This window comes from Nilaparvata lugens, chromosome 3, assembly GCF_014356525.2.
Source record: "Nilaparvata lugens isolate BPH chromosome 3, ASM1435652v1, whole genome shotgun sequence".
NCBI lineage: Eukaryota > Metazoa > Arthropoda > Insecta > Hemiptera > Delphacidae > Nilaparvata > Nilaparvata lugens.
Window position 1 is genome coordinate 86,645,904 of NC_052506.1, and position 18,686 is coordinate 86,664,589.

General features: G+C 33.1%; 2 protein-coding genes across 2 annotated transcripts; one reads left to right on the forward strand and one right to left on the reverse strand.

Annotated features, from left to right (window-relative positions):
• Positions 1-1,432: 1,432 nt before the first annotated feature.
• Positions 1,433-8,710, reverse strand: LOC111053028 (mitochondrial fission 1 protein). Its single transcript, XM_022339859.2, has 4 exons — positions 8,330-8,710; positions 5,129-5,338; positions 4,353-4,458; positions 1,433-2,763 (listed from the first exon to the last, which is right to left on the reverse strand). The coding sequence occupies exons 1-4, from the start codon at positions 8,378-8,380 to the stop codon at positions 2,642-2,644; spliced, it is 489 nt and encodes a 162-aa protein (XP_022195551.1). The 5' UTR covers positions 8,381-8,710; the 3' UTR covers positions 1,433-2,641.
• A 287-nt stretch (positions 8,711-8,997) lies between these two features.
• LOC111053011 (protein FAM92A) lies at positions 8,998-17,484 on the forward strand. Its single transcript, XM_039422930.1, has 8 exons — positions 8,998-9,218; positions 10,941-11,042; positions 11,513-11,641; positions 12,852-13,059; positions 13,725-13,949; positions 14,783-14,815; positions 15,568-15,756; positions 17,120-17,484. Exons 1-8 carry the CDS (start codon positions 9,178-9,180, stop codon positions 17,255-17,257), a joined length of 1,065 nt encoding a protein of 354 aa, XP_039278864.1. The 5' UTR covers positions 8,998-9,177; the 3' UTR covers positions 17,258-17,484.
• Positions 17,485-18,686: the final 1,202 nt, after the last annotated feature.

An 18,686-nucleotide genomic window follows, 5' to 3' on the forward strand; every position in this document is an offset into this window, starting at 1 on the left:
AGTGGTTTTAGCTCAATAATGTCCTGTACCTGCCACCCAAAGTTATTTTCAATTGTGTTAGCTTATCTACTGTAAATGGCTTTCGCCACAAGTATAGCTAGCTGGTACCTGGTATTAACTAGATACAAAAGTGATACAACTTTTATACAAATTGGCCCAAAATAATGTGAACTTTAAAAAAATCATAAAACAAAAGTGAGGAGACAGAAATGCAGAAATGATCTTATATAATTGAAACTTCATAACATGCCATTTGAAAATTCAATTATTACATTAATTACATCTGTCATTTTTTGAAAAACACTTCTTTTGATGACTTCCTCCTACATGAATGCATTCTTGAAATCTGTGTTGGAAATTCCTTACAGGTCGTTTTTGTCCTCATTGGGATTTTTTGTGGAGCTCAAATCAAAAGTGTTTACAAAGACCAATAGCTGTGGTATGATATGATTAGAACAGAGAACTGGGGATGAAATCTCAGTTGAATGTTGTAACGATCAATGAGGAATCTCCAACTCAATTATTTCGGATTTCAATTTCAATTATTCAGGAGGAAGTTAAAGTAAGAAATTATAAAAAATGAAGAATGCCATTAATGTTTCTCAAATAGCAAGTTTTGAAGTTATAATTAATTTTTTTGCTTTCTTACTTTTGTTTCATGATTTTAAAATTCTCGTAATTTTGGATAATCCGTTGGTTTTTGTTGCAAATAAACTGAAGAGAATCTGCAAAACGGTCTAATAAGTGACTCTCATATTATTTATTCTCTCTTGGTAAGATGTAGGAATGTTTGCTTCAGACTTTGGAAGGAGAGGGATTGTTTTCTATATTATTATGTGTGGAAGATAGAGGAATGTACAGTTTTTATATACCACTGTTCTCCAACTTAATAAGAAAATTTAATTTTGTGGTGATTTCATTTGAAAGTAAATTTATCACCAGTTTCAGTTGAAAATAACATCATTATTAATGAATTGTGTAAACAAGTTACTTTTGATTTATACTTTGTTGCTTTAATACAAAATAGTTTTGATTTATAAATCTATATTGTATACGGAATCTCTTTGTATTTTATAAACATAAATTATGAATATAATTCGAAAATTGAAAAAACTAGTAATTCTACCGGTAAGACCCGGTTTTAGATAAAATCTTTCACTATCTATCATATCCTCATAATTCGTCACTGTATAGTTTGAATCGTCTGTATTCCAGATTCATCCAGTCACTAGAACACCAGTATTTAGACAACTGAAATAGAGGTAAAAAAACTGCAGGAAATTTTAGATGCACGACAAAAAACTTTCCGTACGAAAAAGTATTATAAAAATAGTTTATCTTGCAAGTTATCTCATGATAATCACAATCACAATTCTCCAAATTAGCGATTGATTCATGGTTCAACCTTTCCTCTCCAGAAATGACACTTTTGTACTTATTCAATCTTTATTTGTTTTCTTTGGGTTTACCCACAGGTTGGTCACAGCACACATAATGAGGAATTTAAAAAGTTAATTTAAACAAAGTACACGTATTATATAATATTAAAAATACTCTCTTTAACATTTCATGACCTAATAGCTAATGCACTGTCTATTATAAAGAATTATAGCGTTATCCAGAATAAACATCAATCTAATCATCAGGTACAAAATAAACTGATGTGTACAGGCTAGAATTGATTACTGATCAGCCTCAACATATTTTAACAGACATAACCTTGCAGTGATCTTGTGAGACCGTTATTACAGAATGTTAATAATAAAGTTCAACAATGATACATTTATGAATTATTAACAATAACTTATCCTGACTAGTTAGAAAGGATGACATTTTTTTTAATTCAGTCTTGTGGAGTTGGAAGATTATTAAATTGGAATGAAAGATTGCATGAATAATCGGAAATGTTAATAGATTTAGTGTATACGTAGTACATTACTGGTATTGATATTGTAATTTTTTTAACGTTAGGTTTGCGTAACGGGCTATACGTGTACACAGTAAGTACTAACAGCAAAATTAAAAATGAAAACTATACGTCTCATCAATAGGAACAGATTATAAATAACCTGCTATGATTAATGACGATTCAAATCTCAAAGCATCTGCAACCATTGATTTGAAATGGAAGACAATACAATGCAATCTTAGAATGATGTACTAAATAAAACAGATCACAGCTAATAAATGAGATTCTTGTATAGATTTAGTTCTCAACTCCTAGAATCGATTATGGGTCTCTAAAAAGACGATATTTTTGCTAAAAATAAAATACCCATAAATCGATAACAGTGGTTTATCAAGCTAATCTTTTTTAGTGAGAAATTAAGAAAGGGTAATTCAAAACTTTTCAAGTGACTCCACTTTCTGTATAAATTAGTTCTAGATTACTATAAATAACTTAATATATAACTTACTGCGCATTAGAATCGGTGGTGGATAACAGACGTTATTCTCAAGTTCATTGAATATGAATATAATTATTATGCATTAAACTAACTAAAACCTCTTACAACGGTTTGTAAGATGTATGAGACCACTGCATTATAAAAACTAACTTTATATAAAAACTATTATTATATAAAACTATTATTTATTATTATATAAACACTTGCAAACATAACTGGATCATTTTTCAGTTTCACTTTTTGCATTCGTCATCATTTGATGATTTTTTCTTTGAAAGGAGAGCATAACCCAATCCTATAATGCCACCAATTGCTAGTCCAGCCGCTCCTGCCACAGCTGCGCCTTCTAAGCCCTCTGCAACACAACAAAATAATTAATTATACGTTATTAGACCTTGTACTTGATCTGCCTCAAAGGTGATTTCAAAACATGATATAAAACCGTATTTCTCACCGAATTGATGGGTTGAAAATAAACAACAATGTAACATTTCATTTATTACTTCTTGCCTATTTCCTAGGATATACTATGATATAGGATTATGAAAGTTGAGCCTAATAGATATACATTTTTTCAAAAGCGTCATAAAAATATAAGACATATGAATAACTGAAGCTCAGATTAGAGATCTTCAACTACAAATAAGTGATAATGGCCAGAATAATATTTTACCAGTAAAAAAATTAATAATTATTAAACCAAATTAAATGCTATAAATCACCCAGAAGATTTCTGCTACTGCAAACATTGACAACAGGGTAAACAGCTAGATGGAAATCCGATCAGCATTTAATTTGGATTTCTGTTTAATGATAATTATTAATTACTTTGTTGTAGTTCAGACACTCTGTTACTTGTAAATACAGTATTTGAAAAACATTCCTCAATAAAATGCATTCCTCAATACTCCAAGAAAAGTAAGTGTTTTTCAAATATTTACAAGTAACACAGTGTCTCAACTACAACAAAGTTATAATATAGTGTTTCGTCATGGAAAGCAACATCAATTATTAATTCATTAGTATTTGAATGAATGCAATATCTCAGTAATTTCCATCTGTAAAAAATAATTACACTTATCTCCCTTACACTCTCTTGAATGCATTGTATTTATATTTTGACAAAGTTTTTCAACCTAATTCCTTGGAATGAAGAAATGATTTTCCGAGTCAAGAACAAAATGAGTTGATAACAACTAACAATGATCAACATTATGCATTCTATTTCACAAAAGCCAAGGCCAAAATAATGAGGCAGAGACGAATTCAAAGCCACACGCCTACATAATGGCAATTGTCACTTGAATAAAGTGTAAACACTGATGACAAAGATTATCAGAATCGCTACTTCGTGAAGCTTTGATAGCATTCGGTTATCGAAGATCAGACGATTGAAGTAAACAAATTTAATTTTTGCCAGGTAAGATTTGAAACATAGACAGATAAGAAGGAAATGTAAAAAGCACAATTCCAATTGAAGAGTTCAAAGTATATTCATATTCAAGAACTAATCTATAATATAATAAAGGAAAGCTTAGGTAAGGAAAGATATCGGTACGGGATAGGAGATTAACGAATGACGCATCATCACGTCTGAACCGCTGGACTAGATTCTTAATTTACCAAGGATGGTTATAGATCTATTTTAAATTCTTCAAGATTTCAGTAGGTCAAGATTGCCATATCTGTATTTGTACAGCTTTTTTTGCAATAAAAATATTTATTATTATTTCAGTTTGTCATGTTTTTAGTCAGACCTTGAGGAGCACGGGTTACCTGATAGTATTTAATATTCAGAAATTGAGTCCCAACTGAAAACCATAAGGGTTATTCTCTTATCAACATATTTTCACAAGATAGAAATAAAAACGTTTTGAAAATGGAAACTGTAGATCAATTTAATGTATCTTGATAAAATTAAAATGATAAACAATTCAAACATACCACGTCTAAGCTTTTTCTTGACAACCTCTTCCAATGCCATAACTTGTTTATTATTTGGTTCTACTGTGAGAAAAGCTTCAGCAAAATGTAAGGCCTTTGAATATTCCTGAAAAAAGAAACAGATGGTATTAAGTAACAGACAATTAGAGTAACTGACAAATGAATTGTGGTATAATAATAATATCGAGTGACCTGGCTGGCTCAAGTCTGGTGTCAGAGTTTTCAGGTCGCAGCTGATCAATTTCAGGGCCTCTGATTGACCTAACGACTGATTTTTCGGCAGTCGGGACCGACAACTAAAGTGTCCATTCGAACCGCGGGAGTGGCCCGAGAAAAAAATTACCCGGGCTGGGATTCAAACCCGGGCCTTTGGATTATAAAGCCAGCATCTAATCCACTCGATTACGTTCACTCATTTGATTATATGGTGAAAAGTAGTTTAGCCAGTCTCATCACACTAAACTTTATCAATATACTCTACTACATATTTATCAATATTATTGCTTGATTATAGATAATGTATAGACCTACAAGGTAAATAAAGTATAGTAGCCTAAAAATCATAGTATCCTTTTTAACTTAGATTTTTATTTGTCACATTTTTCAACTTTAAAGCCAGTTTCAATGCCAAATTCACTTGAAAATGGCATTTAAGTTGAAACATGTTAGGAAAAATAAAAACATGTAGTATGTTCATGTAAAACAAGTTTCTGAAGGAAAATCACCCCTTATTTTGACGAATACTTCGAGTGTTGATGAATTGAAACAATATTTACCTTGATCCTTGCATTTCCAAGAGCTAAGAAGTAAATGTAGTCCCTCTTTTCCTCTTCTCTGTATTTCTTGCACATTGCTTCAAAAATCGAGAGGCCTTTGCGTACATCAGCTGGATATTTACTTCTTACTAAACAATTTGCATAATAGAATTCAATTTCCTTTGTCATTTGTCCTGTCTCCGATGCTTTATAATATGATTCTTCAGCTTTCTGGAAAGAGAAAGTTTATGATTATGATTTAAGAGAGCACAGCTTCAGGTGTACAAGGATAATTTTACACAAATCTCTATTTTATCAAGCATTAGGCCTATTATAAGCATTCTGGAAAGAGAATGTATATTAATAATTATGATCTAAGAGTGCACAGTTTCAGGTACAAATATAATTTTACACAAATCTCCATTTTATCAAGCATTATTATCAAATAATACAAAGATTTACTTTCTTGATGAGTAAAATATATTTCAAAATTGATTATTATTAAAAAATATCAACCAATTCTAGATTAGATATAGCAGGATAACGAAGACACCAACTATACGGGCGTTTTAGACGCGCTGAATTGTTTTCGCTCGTTGACCAGATGCATTCTCTTATGGGGTTAACTATACGAGAGAAATAGACGCTCCCTATAAGAGGCCATATATGCTGATGACGCGCAAAAAACGCTCGTATAGTTGGGGACTGAATATTCCAAATTTTGGGGGTACAAGGCCCCCATAAAAAAGGTACCCACCCTCACTAAAAAAGAATACCTTTCAAATCCATCTATCATCCTAGAGAAGCCAGTAGAGAGTAATCAAAGCGCAGATTTGCGCACGAATGTTTGGAACACTCCAGAACTGGAACGTATTAAATTGTTTGTCACCATGCTCTACAATGCACATGAAGAAAACCCTTCTTTGCTAGCTATAGAGTACACCAACTAAATACCTCAGAGAAAAGCAGATTTACAGTAAAGGATGGAGATGGATGGAACAAGAATGCAAAGTTAAGTGAGTCCCATAACCCAGTCAAGGCATCATGGAACCTAATCAGTGATTCATACAAATCACAAACAGTGATAAAGTGCTAGCATAGCACGGATCAAGTTTTAACAATTATTTTCCAAGTGCTGTGACTGAAATAATCGATGGGATTCCAGCCTCTTGTAATAATCCAGCCCTGTCAGTGCCTGAGTCTCCTCAAAGGTTTGATTCTCTCAGGCCTTAAAGTGTGAATCATCTGATGAACATTGTAATTAGGTTTAAGGTCGTCTTCAGCCAAGATGTATATGGAATCTCAGAATGCCCTAAAGAGTATCATGATTGTGATAGCGGGTCTATTGTTTCTGTTAGTTAACTCCTGTCTTGGAGATGGCATCTTTCCTGAGTGTCTCTAAGACAGTACCCAATTTCAAGAAGGGTGATGATCCTGATGTCCTTGGAAGTTTCTGACCAGTATCTATTGTACCGATCATAGGTAATTGAGAGCATTGAGACGGCCATGATGTTATAGATGAGAGAAATTTATTTTGGGGGATATGCAGCATGGTTCCAGAAGAGAGACAACCTCAGCTACACTCTCTTTGATTGACAGTATTCACAAGATGCTTGAAGAGCAGAGTTAAGTCAAACTGGTGCTTTGTGATCCCACTAAGGCCTTTGACTATGTATCTCACTAAAGAAACTCTCAAGATATATGGCTTTTAGGACATAGCATGAGGCATGGTGGCTGATGGATCGCAAGCAGATTGATTCTATTCAATTTCATTCAATCCATGACCAGTCTTTACACTGGATAGATTTCGTCATAATTATTAATACGTAGTTATTAATATTACGTCATAGAAATTAAAAAACATAAACATTCATAAAATTTACACTAACTATTGAGATATTACACTAACTATTTGTCAAAAAGACAAATAAAAAATCAAATTCTTTGATGAGACCTCAAAAGAAAAGCAGGTATCTCATGGTGTACCACAGGGATCGGTGCTTGGGGCCTTTGATCATTCTATGATCATTGGGCCTCTGATCATAATAAATTATTTGAGATTGCAGAATTCAAGCCTGCTGTTTGCAGACTATACCACAATTGATGGTAAAGGAAGTGAACCCACAGAAGCAAGTGCAAGAGCACAGCAAGTCTTCTTGGAAGCAAATGACAGGTTTGCTGCAAACATGCTGCTTTTCAATGAAGGAGAGACCCAGAAATTAATGTGCACTCTAGGCAGCACGAAACACAATCAAATACCAGTTACTGGTACCATCCTAGAATTTGGCTTAAAGTTGACATGGGAGCCACACATTTTATTCATTTATTTACATTAACCAATGCACAAATCAAATACATGATTAGAAAAGGACCAACAGGCTAGCCCAAAACTGTTCCCTTTCCGAATTTTGATAGTATATAGTAAGCCAATGTCTAAAAGGTAATGACATTCTTTGAGTATGTAAGAGATTATCAAGAGTGATTCATCTCTTCAAGAAACTGAGAGGGCTTCTGAGAATAGAACACTTGTTGTACCATATGCAGTTTTTCCTAGTCGCATCCAGTATGGAATTCTGATCTGGGGCCATTTACAGCATGCTAGTGACGTTCTGCAGCTACAGAAGAGGGTACTACGTGTTATTACATACAGTGAGCATGATTGTCAACCTATCTTCCTCAGATTGGGCATTACAGTCTGTGGTCATTATATTTTGGCTTCTCTGCTACTTGTAAGTATCAACATTGCAGCGGAGGGAGCAACTCCTACAACACTTAAAAGAGGACAGATTTGGATGTGCCACGTTGGCCTCTAACAATAGTAAGGGACAGTTTCCCGATGCTGGCACTGAACATGTTCAATTTTCCAGAGTCAGTGAGAGAGCGCCTAGTAAGTGTTTTTAAGACTCCTTTGTTAAGAGACTGATTGTCAAAAGTCTATATGAGATATACTAGGTATTTCTTTATTGAGAATACCTATGATCTTTAACACTGTCATCATTTATTGTCATGTTAGTGTGTGGTTTCTTGACTATTGTTATGGAGTTTTATATAGCTCCTGCAATATATTTCATGATTTTCATATTCCATTTTAAAATTGACGCGATTAAACCAGGAATTTCCTGGCCAACGATCAAAAAACAGAAAATTATTCTACAATACTCTCACTGGAAAGATAAACAAAACATCAAATACCAATAAAAAAAAAACAGAGTTTTTACTGACCTTCAACTGATCCGATGGTACAACATCATTTAAAATTTCTTCTATGTCCATTTTTTAAAATAATTTCCAATCTAGTTTTAACCAAGTAAGTTTATTGATCAGCTTTTCTGAAGAAGGAAATTTGTAGAACTGATCTTGTTAAAATTAGTCTTTCTTGACAATTTTTATTCTCAATAAGGCATTAAACATAGGCCTGTATTAGATTAATGATCTTCAAATTTGAAAAATATATTAAAAATTGTACAATCTACATTGGCACCACATCACGCAATAAATGAAATTCTATTCAAATAACAGATCAGGCACAGTTTTGTAAAAAGTAAACACTTGCAATTATTGCAATGCTTCTGCTTGTTTGTGTTTCCTGCCCTTGACACTTGGCAGCTGGATCAGTGCATTACCAACTTAAAATAATTTCAAGTATATCTAGTTTAAGATTCTGCAGCTCAAGGTTAAACCATTTAATTTTTTTGCTGATTTTTATCTTTTTCTATTTATATATTCGTGATAATTGATTTACCTTTCATAAAATTTCAAGCAGCATTGTCACGTTTGTGGCAAGCCTTTCTCTCCCACACAGCACCTTAATGCGCATGCCCATGTAACGGTTTTTCCCCGTTCCATTCAATCAGTTCTTCAAATGTTACTCTGTATGTTAGTCAATGAAAGTCTATTAGCACTGGTGTTGGTTGGTGTTGTCATGGCAACCATGAAACTAGTGTTTATGTTTATGTTTTTGTATGGTTGAATTCAAAAGTAATATTATTTTGGGTTTTACAGGGTACAACTTTAATATTTAAAAATATTATTGATGAGAACGATAGACTCTTCAATCGTAATTAGAAATCATGAATATCGTAAAAATTACTCGTCATGAAAATGCAGCTTGGTAATATAAAAGCCCGTTATATAACCTTAATTATTTTTTCTTAATGTCCATTAATATGTCTATGATAAACATAATAATTGTTTTTGAACAAATTTTCTACTATCATACACTTAATGGTTTATGCGATACATGTTAATAATTCAATATCCATTAGTCTCCATCCATGACCAGCACTTTCTGAATAGATTGCGTCAAAAATATTACAAACTTATAAAAACTTAATTTATATTAAGATGGAAGGTTATTTATAGAGTTTGAAAACACCTGTATTGTATCTTCATTCATGGAGTAGAGTGCCAGACTCCCAAGCTTCTCACAAAATGCCAGGCGTGGATCCGTCCAAAGGACTCTGACCCATTGGTGGTGGGGGGTGATCGTCCGGGGACCCCCCTCCCCGCTGTTTAGTCTCCTAAAGATTAACGCAGAGTTTTTCAGCCGATAAGGTGATGTGGTGATCTGAAAAATCTTCTTGTGTTTTGTAGAAGCTGGTTCTTTCTGCAGCCGCTTATATGACCCCAAAGCACAATACCGTACGATAATTGATATGGCTGTAAAAGAGGTCATTGTATGCTGTAACGAGGTACTCCAAAGAAACATCACTTCTCAGCTTGCGCATCTGATGTAACTCTTGACAGTCTATTGTAGATCATGTCCACATGCTGCTCCCATGTCAATCTTGCATCCATCATAAATCCAAGCGACTTCACACTGCATTCCCCGAAAATTGGTGGATTCTGCCCTTAGAGTCCAGAGTAGATTTTGTGCCTTCCTCTCATTCAATGAAAGTTTGTTCACCCAGAACCAATAACTGCCAACCTCCAACAGTTGCGCATCCCTGAAAACGAGGGTTATGTCATTTTCCACTTCCATCGAGCCTGAGGTCATTGATGAAGATGAGAGGCTAAGGATCGAACCTTGAGGCACGCCACAGCACACATTTTGAGCATCTGACACAGCACCACCAATTGACATCCTCTGTCCACGATGATCCCTCAGCTAATCGAAGGCCACCGCTTGTACTCTATATCTTTCAAGTTTCTCTAACAATATACAGTGAGAACCACAGTCGAATGACTTGTTAAGGTCGCACAGAGGTAATGCCACTGAGTGTTTATTCTCCATTGCCTCCATAATGAACAATCTATGAACTACATCTGTGGTAGAACGTCCAGGAAAGCTTTGGAATACAAACTGACGAGGTGAAAAGAGTGAGCTCTTCTCAAAATAGGCACCAAGTTGAGTGTATGTACAAAATAGCTTCAAAGATTTTATCAATCACAGTAATTATTGGTATAGACCTGAAGTTTTCAAATACTTCAGGACACCTTTCTTGAAGACAGAATTTATTCTAAAAGTCTCAAGCAGGTAAGGGAGGACTCCTAATTCCAAACAGCTGTTGATCAAGAGGCACAATGAAGCCGCTACACCCCCAATCAAAGACTTGAGCACATGAGCATTGAAGACGTGATAAACATGGCTTTTGACGCCATCGATCCCGCAATAATTGTGGGTAATGGATGAAGCTGAAGGTATTAAGGTACATATCTGGACTTGGAGAGTTCCTGGAGCTTGCATGCTTAATTTATAATCTATCCATAAGTCTAGCCGAATCTGGATTAGAATAGAAATCCAAATGAGTTTCTTTTGATAAGCTTGTATTATTAATCATTGCTAGAATATTAGTATTTAGGAATCTAATTTCATTATTTTAATGTTTTCTAGTGAGCAGCAAGCAAAATTTGCCAACGACAGGATAGCATCTGTTGAAAAAACCTTTTCTGAGCTTTGTTCTGTTATGGCTGGCTATACAAGGAAAGTAGCAAGGTAAGGAAATCATTTTAGAAAAATGACAAACAATAAATTAATTCATTAAACATAATATTTATATTCTATTCAAAATGCTATACATTTTTGTTAGGGGAAACGAATATGGTAGCCTATACAATTGTGTTTTCTCAATTCATCTCATCCTCTCTTGACAGTTGTCTATTGTAATGATGAGCAATTTTATTTACTGAATGAGTTTGAATTTACAACCTTTTTACACAGCTATCCAAATTTTTCCCAATATACCGGGATCCTTAGAGAAATAATACACAATATTTTATCTCTTGGGATAGGTTTGGATTATTTTTACTTCAAAATTCAAATTGAGTTTAGTATAAATTAACACAATAGGTGTAAGTAATTATAACAATAAATTCTACTAGCAAGTAGGTTATTCGTGTATTCGAAATCTATAACAATTTTATAACATTCAGTGCTTTCTACAATTTCTGCATTGAATTTTTCAGGGTCAGAGATATGAACGACAATCTGGCGAAAAATCTACATAGCTATTCGGAAAGTGAGAAAATCAATAGAAGTTTGAAGCAGGGCCTCGGTGATTTTTCAAATACTTTGGTTGAGATTGGTGACTATCGGTTAGTGAATCAAATATAATATCTCCTTTAAAGAAGACTATAGAGAGTTATTATTTGTTCAAGTACATTTATGAGTAGGGTTTTCAATAAAATTTAAGTAATTGAATTATAAATTTTACAATTTAAATAGTCAAAAAGTATATAGGTAGGTATTAATTTAAATCAATTTTAACCATTTTACTCTACATTTGAACTTCGATTTTCAGGGTCTGATTGAAAATTCGTGTTTTCCTTGTTCCTTGGCCCCCACTAATATCTTTCAGAGTCAGATCTGTGTTTGGTGGGGGAAGTAAAGGGTCATGACAATTTCCAAATTGAAAAACAATGTAATTAAGACACCATCAAAATAGCGCGCCCTAATAAAATAAAGAAGAGCTCAGTTCCATAGATATTTAAATATCTAGATAAATATGTTAAATATGAGGATATTTAAAATATTGATAGATAAATATCATGTTATTTTTTAATAAAAGCGTCTATAAAACTATCAATTATTTATTTTATATCACAATATTAAAATAGAATAGAATGACTTCTTTATTTTTGTTGAAGTGGCGAAGTTCAGACAGTAATGTCCACTCTATCATTTAACCACGTCGTTAGCAGAAAATACAAAATTAACAATACAAAATATACTGAGATAATACAGAAATTAAACCAAAAAATGACAATAAAATATAATAAAAAATATGAGATATTTTAAGGGTTTAAGTAGTTGAGGCTCAAATTTTTTGAGAAATTTCAGTTTATATTGGATTTTTTTACAATTCAAAAGAGCAGAAGACAAATGAAACACACATTCACTATCTTATGAGGGCAAAGTAGTTTAAAGTTTCCACTACAGTTTTTGTACTATGGTTTTTATAGTCAAATTCATGGAATTTAGATGTGGTTGAATTTTTTGAAGTTCAATATGGAACACTATGGAATGAAGTCTGTGTTATGATCCAGTTGAAACTTTTCTTGAAACTATTTTGGAAACAGCAATGGTATTTTCAAGAGTTTCACTTATCTAGAAACAAGTGAATCCTAATCCCTAATCCCAGAAAAGTAGTAATTTATTATATAAGAATCAAATCTTTTGTTCGTGCTTATGTACCGGTATCTTATATTATAAATTCCTTGAGCCATTTCCCTTGCAACCAGAAAAATTTTAACAGTTTTCCCAGTTTTTTTATGTATTTCCCTTGCTCATGACTTGGGCCCGCAGACCTTCAAATATTGGTTTTTCTTTTCAGAATATTGAAACGCAAAGACTGGACAAGAGAGTGGTGCAAGAGCTAGTGCAGTACGAGTCAGTTTGCCGAAATGCCAAAGACGAGGTGAAAAATATATTCTCAGCAAGAGATCGAGAACTTGCTTGGAAGAAGCAGCTTGAAAGAGTGAAAGAGAGGAATCCCTACAACAGACAACAAATCGTATCTTTTATTGCAAATTGGTATTAGTTAGCTCATATAATTATTTCAGACTTCTAGAACACTTACGGTAGCCTATTTCATCTCATGGACCATTAAATCTATATCAATTCAACAGATTCAATGGTCCTTCAGATTTATGAAAACCAGGCCTCAATGTGTTAGTTGTTAGATCCTTTTATAATACTGTGAACAATTAATTTTTCCATTCAAACTCTTCTTTTTCAGGAAATTCTGAAGTGAAATTAAAATGCTTGAATAAACTAATGAGTTATTTGCAATTTTAAAAAATAAATTAAGTGATTAAATTTTATACTTTTCAATTCTCTAGATATCTTAAAATATCACCAGACGAGAAAACGCCGTACCTACAAGGAAATCATCATGTTTGGAAATAGGAATTGAAATAAAATAACAATAATTTTGTTGGCATTGCTCAGTTCAAGGTATTCTAAAAAAATAACTACTAAATCTCATCTCTTTTCTATCGGAAACATACGCGTATTTTTACAGATAGATCATGATGGTGATGTACCGGTATTGTATACATCACAGTTCCCCTCTAGTCAATTCCTTTCATTCAATTGGTAATATGGTTTTTTGAAAGTGTTCTTCCAGTTTGTCTAGTACAGTCATGCAATACACATTTTCCTTAATGAATTCGATAGACGACCGCGGAATCAGAATTGGTGAAAGCTTCAGTGGAGGTGTCTCGGACTCAAAAAGCCTTGGAAGAGCAGATGGATTTGTTTGAAAAGAAGAAGCTTCATGATTTGAAGGCCATACTGATGGACTTCATTGCCATTGAAATAGAAAGTCATGCGAGAGTTATCGAACTGTTCACAAGAGGCTATCAAGAGCTGATGCAAATTAATGAGGATTATGATTTGGAGGTAAGAACATTTTTTACAAGTGCATTGTGCATTAGTTCAATATTATTCATTATCTATAAACAGATTACAATTCAATGCAGTCTTACATACAAGAGTCGATAGTGGAATATTGTGAACTTATTTTTCAAACTTATTTCAAGGGCCCGCCTAGTATCCTCAATCAGTCAATAATAGCTACTAAAACTTACATACTTGTGCTGACTCAAACTATAAACTCAAAACTAAAACTTACTCACATAGTATGCTTGTTATGTTATCTAGAATTATTGTAAGATTATGAACAACTGTTGAATATGTACTTTAAAAGTGAAATAATAGTAAATAAGTAGGTAATAAGATTATGAATAATTGTATTTAAATTTACTGATCGGAAGCGCTATTGATTTGGCTACAGATTAGTGTTATGATTATAATTGTATCTTGCGAGGTGGAACCTTCCCGTAAGGGACTCTCCTCAATCAAAAGCCACATGATTATCATATTTTTAACAGTTTGAATAACAGTTACTGTAGCTATTTTACTAAATCGGAAGTCAGGCCACAAATAAATTTGAATCTTGAAATACTGATATTGCATTTAACCGATTCTCTCTTGTGTCAGACACATCACCAGATAGGGAGAGCCGTTAGTAGGATATAAGGAAGCCTATCTTGAGAATATTGCATTCAATTCATTTATTGTGAATATGAATCAGATTATAGGATATGCAATTCTTGAACTATTCGGTATTGGAAAACACAAGGACGGTCATCAATTACTGTTAATTATCAATGATCTACTATATGATTAATGTTATTTGAAAAATCTAGGCTGAATGTTTTTCTGTTAACCAGGACTTTCAGAGAGAACGTGGAATCACAGAGACGGTATTGTATTTATATTCACAAATAAATCACCATTACTATAGTAGCCTATCTATAAAGCAATTTATTTTGCACATCGTTATTTTACATGAAATACTCAGATACTGGGAGCTTTCAACAATATATTTTAGAAAAATGTAGTAAATTTACTCTTGAAAGGAGTACATTCAAACTTGAAGAAATTGAATAAGTCTCTGATGAGCTATCACTAATGTCACGTAAGTGAAAACCAGAATGAGGTCTGAGAAATTCCAATATTAGAGAATCTGAATAAAGAAGAACTTATTAGTTTAAATTACTGAGTTTTTTTAGACAATAATTTTCTTGATTTGGTAATGATTTTTCCATTTGCTTTATACTGGGAACAAAGTGATAAGTGGACATTCAAAACTAGAGAGTAGAGTTTAATTGTTAATGAGAATTTCTTCATTCATTAGTTAGGTAATAGCCGAGTATTGTCTTTCAACAAAATTACAAGTTCTAGATTTCATAGTTCCTCTTTGCTATGATGCTATAGCCTATAATGCTATGATAGAGTTCCATGAGTAGCTTAATATTACAGTAGTTTAAATTCATTTGTGACATTTAAAAATTAAAACAATTGAAAACCCAACTCACAATCTCCACCAACAACAGAGATTTAGATAGAATTAAGGATTTAAAGATTTACAGGGTTTCACAGACTTGCACCTTCAATGTGACACATTATATTCTATTTGTATAAATAAATCGGTTGCTTGTATAAATATTTTCAGAGCTTTCAAGATTCACTGAAAATGTCAGAGACTGCATCAAGAATTGAGACAGTGAGGAAAACATCAATGAGGAATACATCTTTATTGTCAACGCTACTGGCTAAACAAAAGAAAGTTCCGAAAAAGTCTTCCAGTGGCAACTCATCGTCTCTAACCACCACCACTACTAGTAATAGTGCTGACTTGGTGGTAAGTATGATTGCAAAAAATGACTTTTTCCAATGCAGTGTTTAAATTTTCATGATTTTCTGTTTTTTAGTGAAGGTGATGATGTTTGTTGTAAATAATATTTTTTAATGTATTAACAGTCACAAATCTTAATATTAATATTTGGATTTCTTTCTGACAAATTCCTTTGTCAGTTGGTCCTTTGTTGCAAAACTGAAGATGTCACACTCAGCACTAAACCTGCTGCAACAGTAGAGGGGAAATGCGTAGAATTGTCAAATTATTAATCAAATTAAATAGAATTCAATGCTTTATGAGCTCATAACTAGTATGGATTTTTCTCATAGATTTAAAGAAAAATAACGAGAAATAGTCTAACCAGTTTTTTTTTTAATATCACACCTTCAAAAGCAGATATCTATGAGAGATAAGTATAGAGAAAGTTGATAGATCAATATTGTAAAAAATTATGTAAGCTTAAATTTTGTATAGTACAGTCATGTACGTAAGATACATAGTTTACGATTTATATGGGCGAAACAAAAAAGGTACCTTTGAACCTCCCCCAACCCCTTAACACAGAGTGGAATGGTAGGGACTTTTGATATGTTTACCTCCTTACTACCCTAAACAGAACTAAGGGCACAGCTAAGGGGTCAAAAACTGTTCTCCAAACTTTTCCCTCGCTGCCCTGAACTACCCAATCAACTCTTCGTTGACTGGCCTACAAGAGGAGTTGCTCAAAAGCCGGTCAAATTTTAACCGGGATTAATTCCGCGAGAACCAATCTGATAAGACTTTTTGAAAAGACAGCTTCTCTGATTGGTTCTCGTGAAATTGATCACGATTAAAGTTTAACCGGCTTCTGTGCAACCAGGCCTAAGACAGAGAGACTTGGTTTCTCTTTATGGTTGTCAGTTGTCACAACTGCTTTAAAAAAATTGAAATAACAGTGCTTATTCCATTAATATGAATTGATAATAGTTCTTGAGAATAATAGTCCAGACGATATAGACATAAAAAGGGGTATGCTTGCAATTTATATTGTAGTTCTGACTTTTTAATATATTATTTGGGTACATAAAAGAAATCCAGAACCAATTTCATGCAAAATTTTCTTTGTTCTGTAACTTTTGAATTGTGTTAGAATCGGAAGTATTATTTATTGGAGTGGGTAGAAGGGGACAATTTTCACATCCTCACTATATTTGGAAATTTTATCAGAAGTATTTCACAAGACATGAAGCTTATTCCAATACACAAAAAATGGGCAATTTCTATATTCAAGGCTCAAGTACACTGGACTATAATGAATAATTTCAAATTAATTACACTTATTTATAATAGATAAAAAATGCAACTAAAGATCTGTTTCTCATTTTAGGAGGATTTGAAGCAGGATGATTATGAAATGGATGAGGATGACGAAGATCAGATCAGTGTATCGGATGGGGAATCATCATCACTGTTATCATACGACAATGTAGCAAATGAAGTTGATCGATCAAAAAACCAGAAATGAATGTATTGGAGAAAAAACTATGCACATAGATTTATTAGAGACATATAGACTATTATTAATTGATAAATATTGGTTTCATTGGATTTTGAAAATCCCTTCAATATATCAGAGAAAAATATATAGGTAATAATAATTGATTAATGATTGTTTCATTAGACTTCGACGATCCCCTACAGTTAAGAAAAATATAATATAATGATATAAATATAATTATTATTGATAAATAATTGGTTCATTTAATTTTGATGATCCCCTTGAATTGAGAATAATATGAATGATTTTATGATCGATGCAAATCCATGTCATATTAAATTATTGTACTGTACCGTATCTGAAATGGAATGCCCATTCGGTACAGTTGTATTAATCCAAAAAAAACTTCTTGATGAGCATTTTATAAGAACAGTGAATATAGACTTGACTGTAGATATTCGAATTTTGACAAATATTGCTTGTGCAATAAATAGCATTTTATTCTATGGTTGTTCTATTTTTTGAACAAGCTCATAAATTTAATAACTAGCAGCTTGAAAATTATCTGAATGAGGTACTTGTAAGATAAGAAACGGAACTTTATTTGAAATTCTCTATCATAATTTTGCTTTGAGATACGAAGTTGGTAAGCTAGTTTGTTTTGGAGACGATTTTATTTGATTATTTTGCCAAGATTAGAAATTTGTGATAAAGGCTGGCGATTAGGAAACTGGAAATATTATGAGTATGGTATGAAATCTCGATAAAAATAGTATTGAGACATCATGTGAAATAAAGACAGTAACTTTTAAATGTATATACTATGATAAGACTCTTCAATATTTGCCTAAGAATGAGCTATTTGCTCATTTCACACACCGAGACAGAGAAACACTTGAACTCAGGCTAAAGCTAGTGGAAAAGTTTTATTCCTGTATAGTCATCTGAATTATTCTTTGAGTGGTTCTAAAGTAGTTGCAGTGTTACAGTTATTATTTTTAAAGTCTTCATACTTTGGCAAAAACGTTGAGAGATCACTATACTGTGATGTCTTTAGTGAAAAAGCAGGTACCGTATTACAAAAACTTGACCGTAATATATTACCCAAAAGTATCATTTATACAAGTATGTAGGCCTACTGTTGGCTTGGCTTTTCACGTTGCTATGGAACCGCTATAGTAAGAGAATCACTTTACTGTGAGTATTATTTAAAATTGGAAGCCGGTATCAACTATCTTCTATAGAAGGCAGTGGTAAGGCAGAGAATTGGCAAACTCTGTTCTCCTATCTTTCCACACTGTCATTATAACGTGAACCTCACTATAATACGGTATTCCAGATATTCAAGTACAGCTCCCCCACCCCATGCATGAATAAAAGCTCCCACTCGTGCAAAAAAAGTTTGTCAAGCGTTAACTTATTTCTAGCACTGCTGCCTTTTTTGGGCCCCAATAAT

What these genes read in the sequence shown, in the direction of transcription:
- LOC111053011 (XM_039422930.1), top strand. Translation starts at nt 9,178, where the DNA reads ATGAATATCGTAAAAATTACTCGTCATGAAAATGCAGCTTG. An exon ending in TATACAAGGAAAGTAGCAAG is followed by an intron (nt 11,043 to 11,512) that starts GTAAGGAAATCA and finishes TGAATTTTTCAG; the next exon opens with GGTCAGAGATATGAACGACA. An exon ending in GTTGAGATTGGTGACTATCG is followed by an intron (nt 11,642 to 12,851) that starts GTTAGTGAATCA and finishes TTGGGCCCGCAG; the next exon opens with ACCTTCAAATATTGGTTTTT.
- LOC111053028 (XM_022339859.2), bottom strand. Translation starts at nt 8,380, where the DNA reads ATGGACATAGAAGAAATTTTAAATGATGTTGTACCATCGGATCAGTTG. An exon ending in TTGGAAATGCAAGGATCAAG is followed by an intron (nt 4,459 to 5,128) that starts GTAAATATTGTT and finishes TTCTTTTTTCAG; the next exon opens with GAATATTCAAAGGCCTTACA. An exon ending in CAAGAAAAAGCTTAGACGTG is followed by an intron (nt 2,764 to 4,352) that starts GTATGTTTGAAT and finishes GTTGTGTTGCAG; the next exon opens with AGGGCTTAGAAGGCGCAGCT.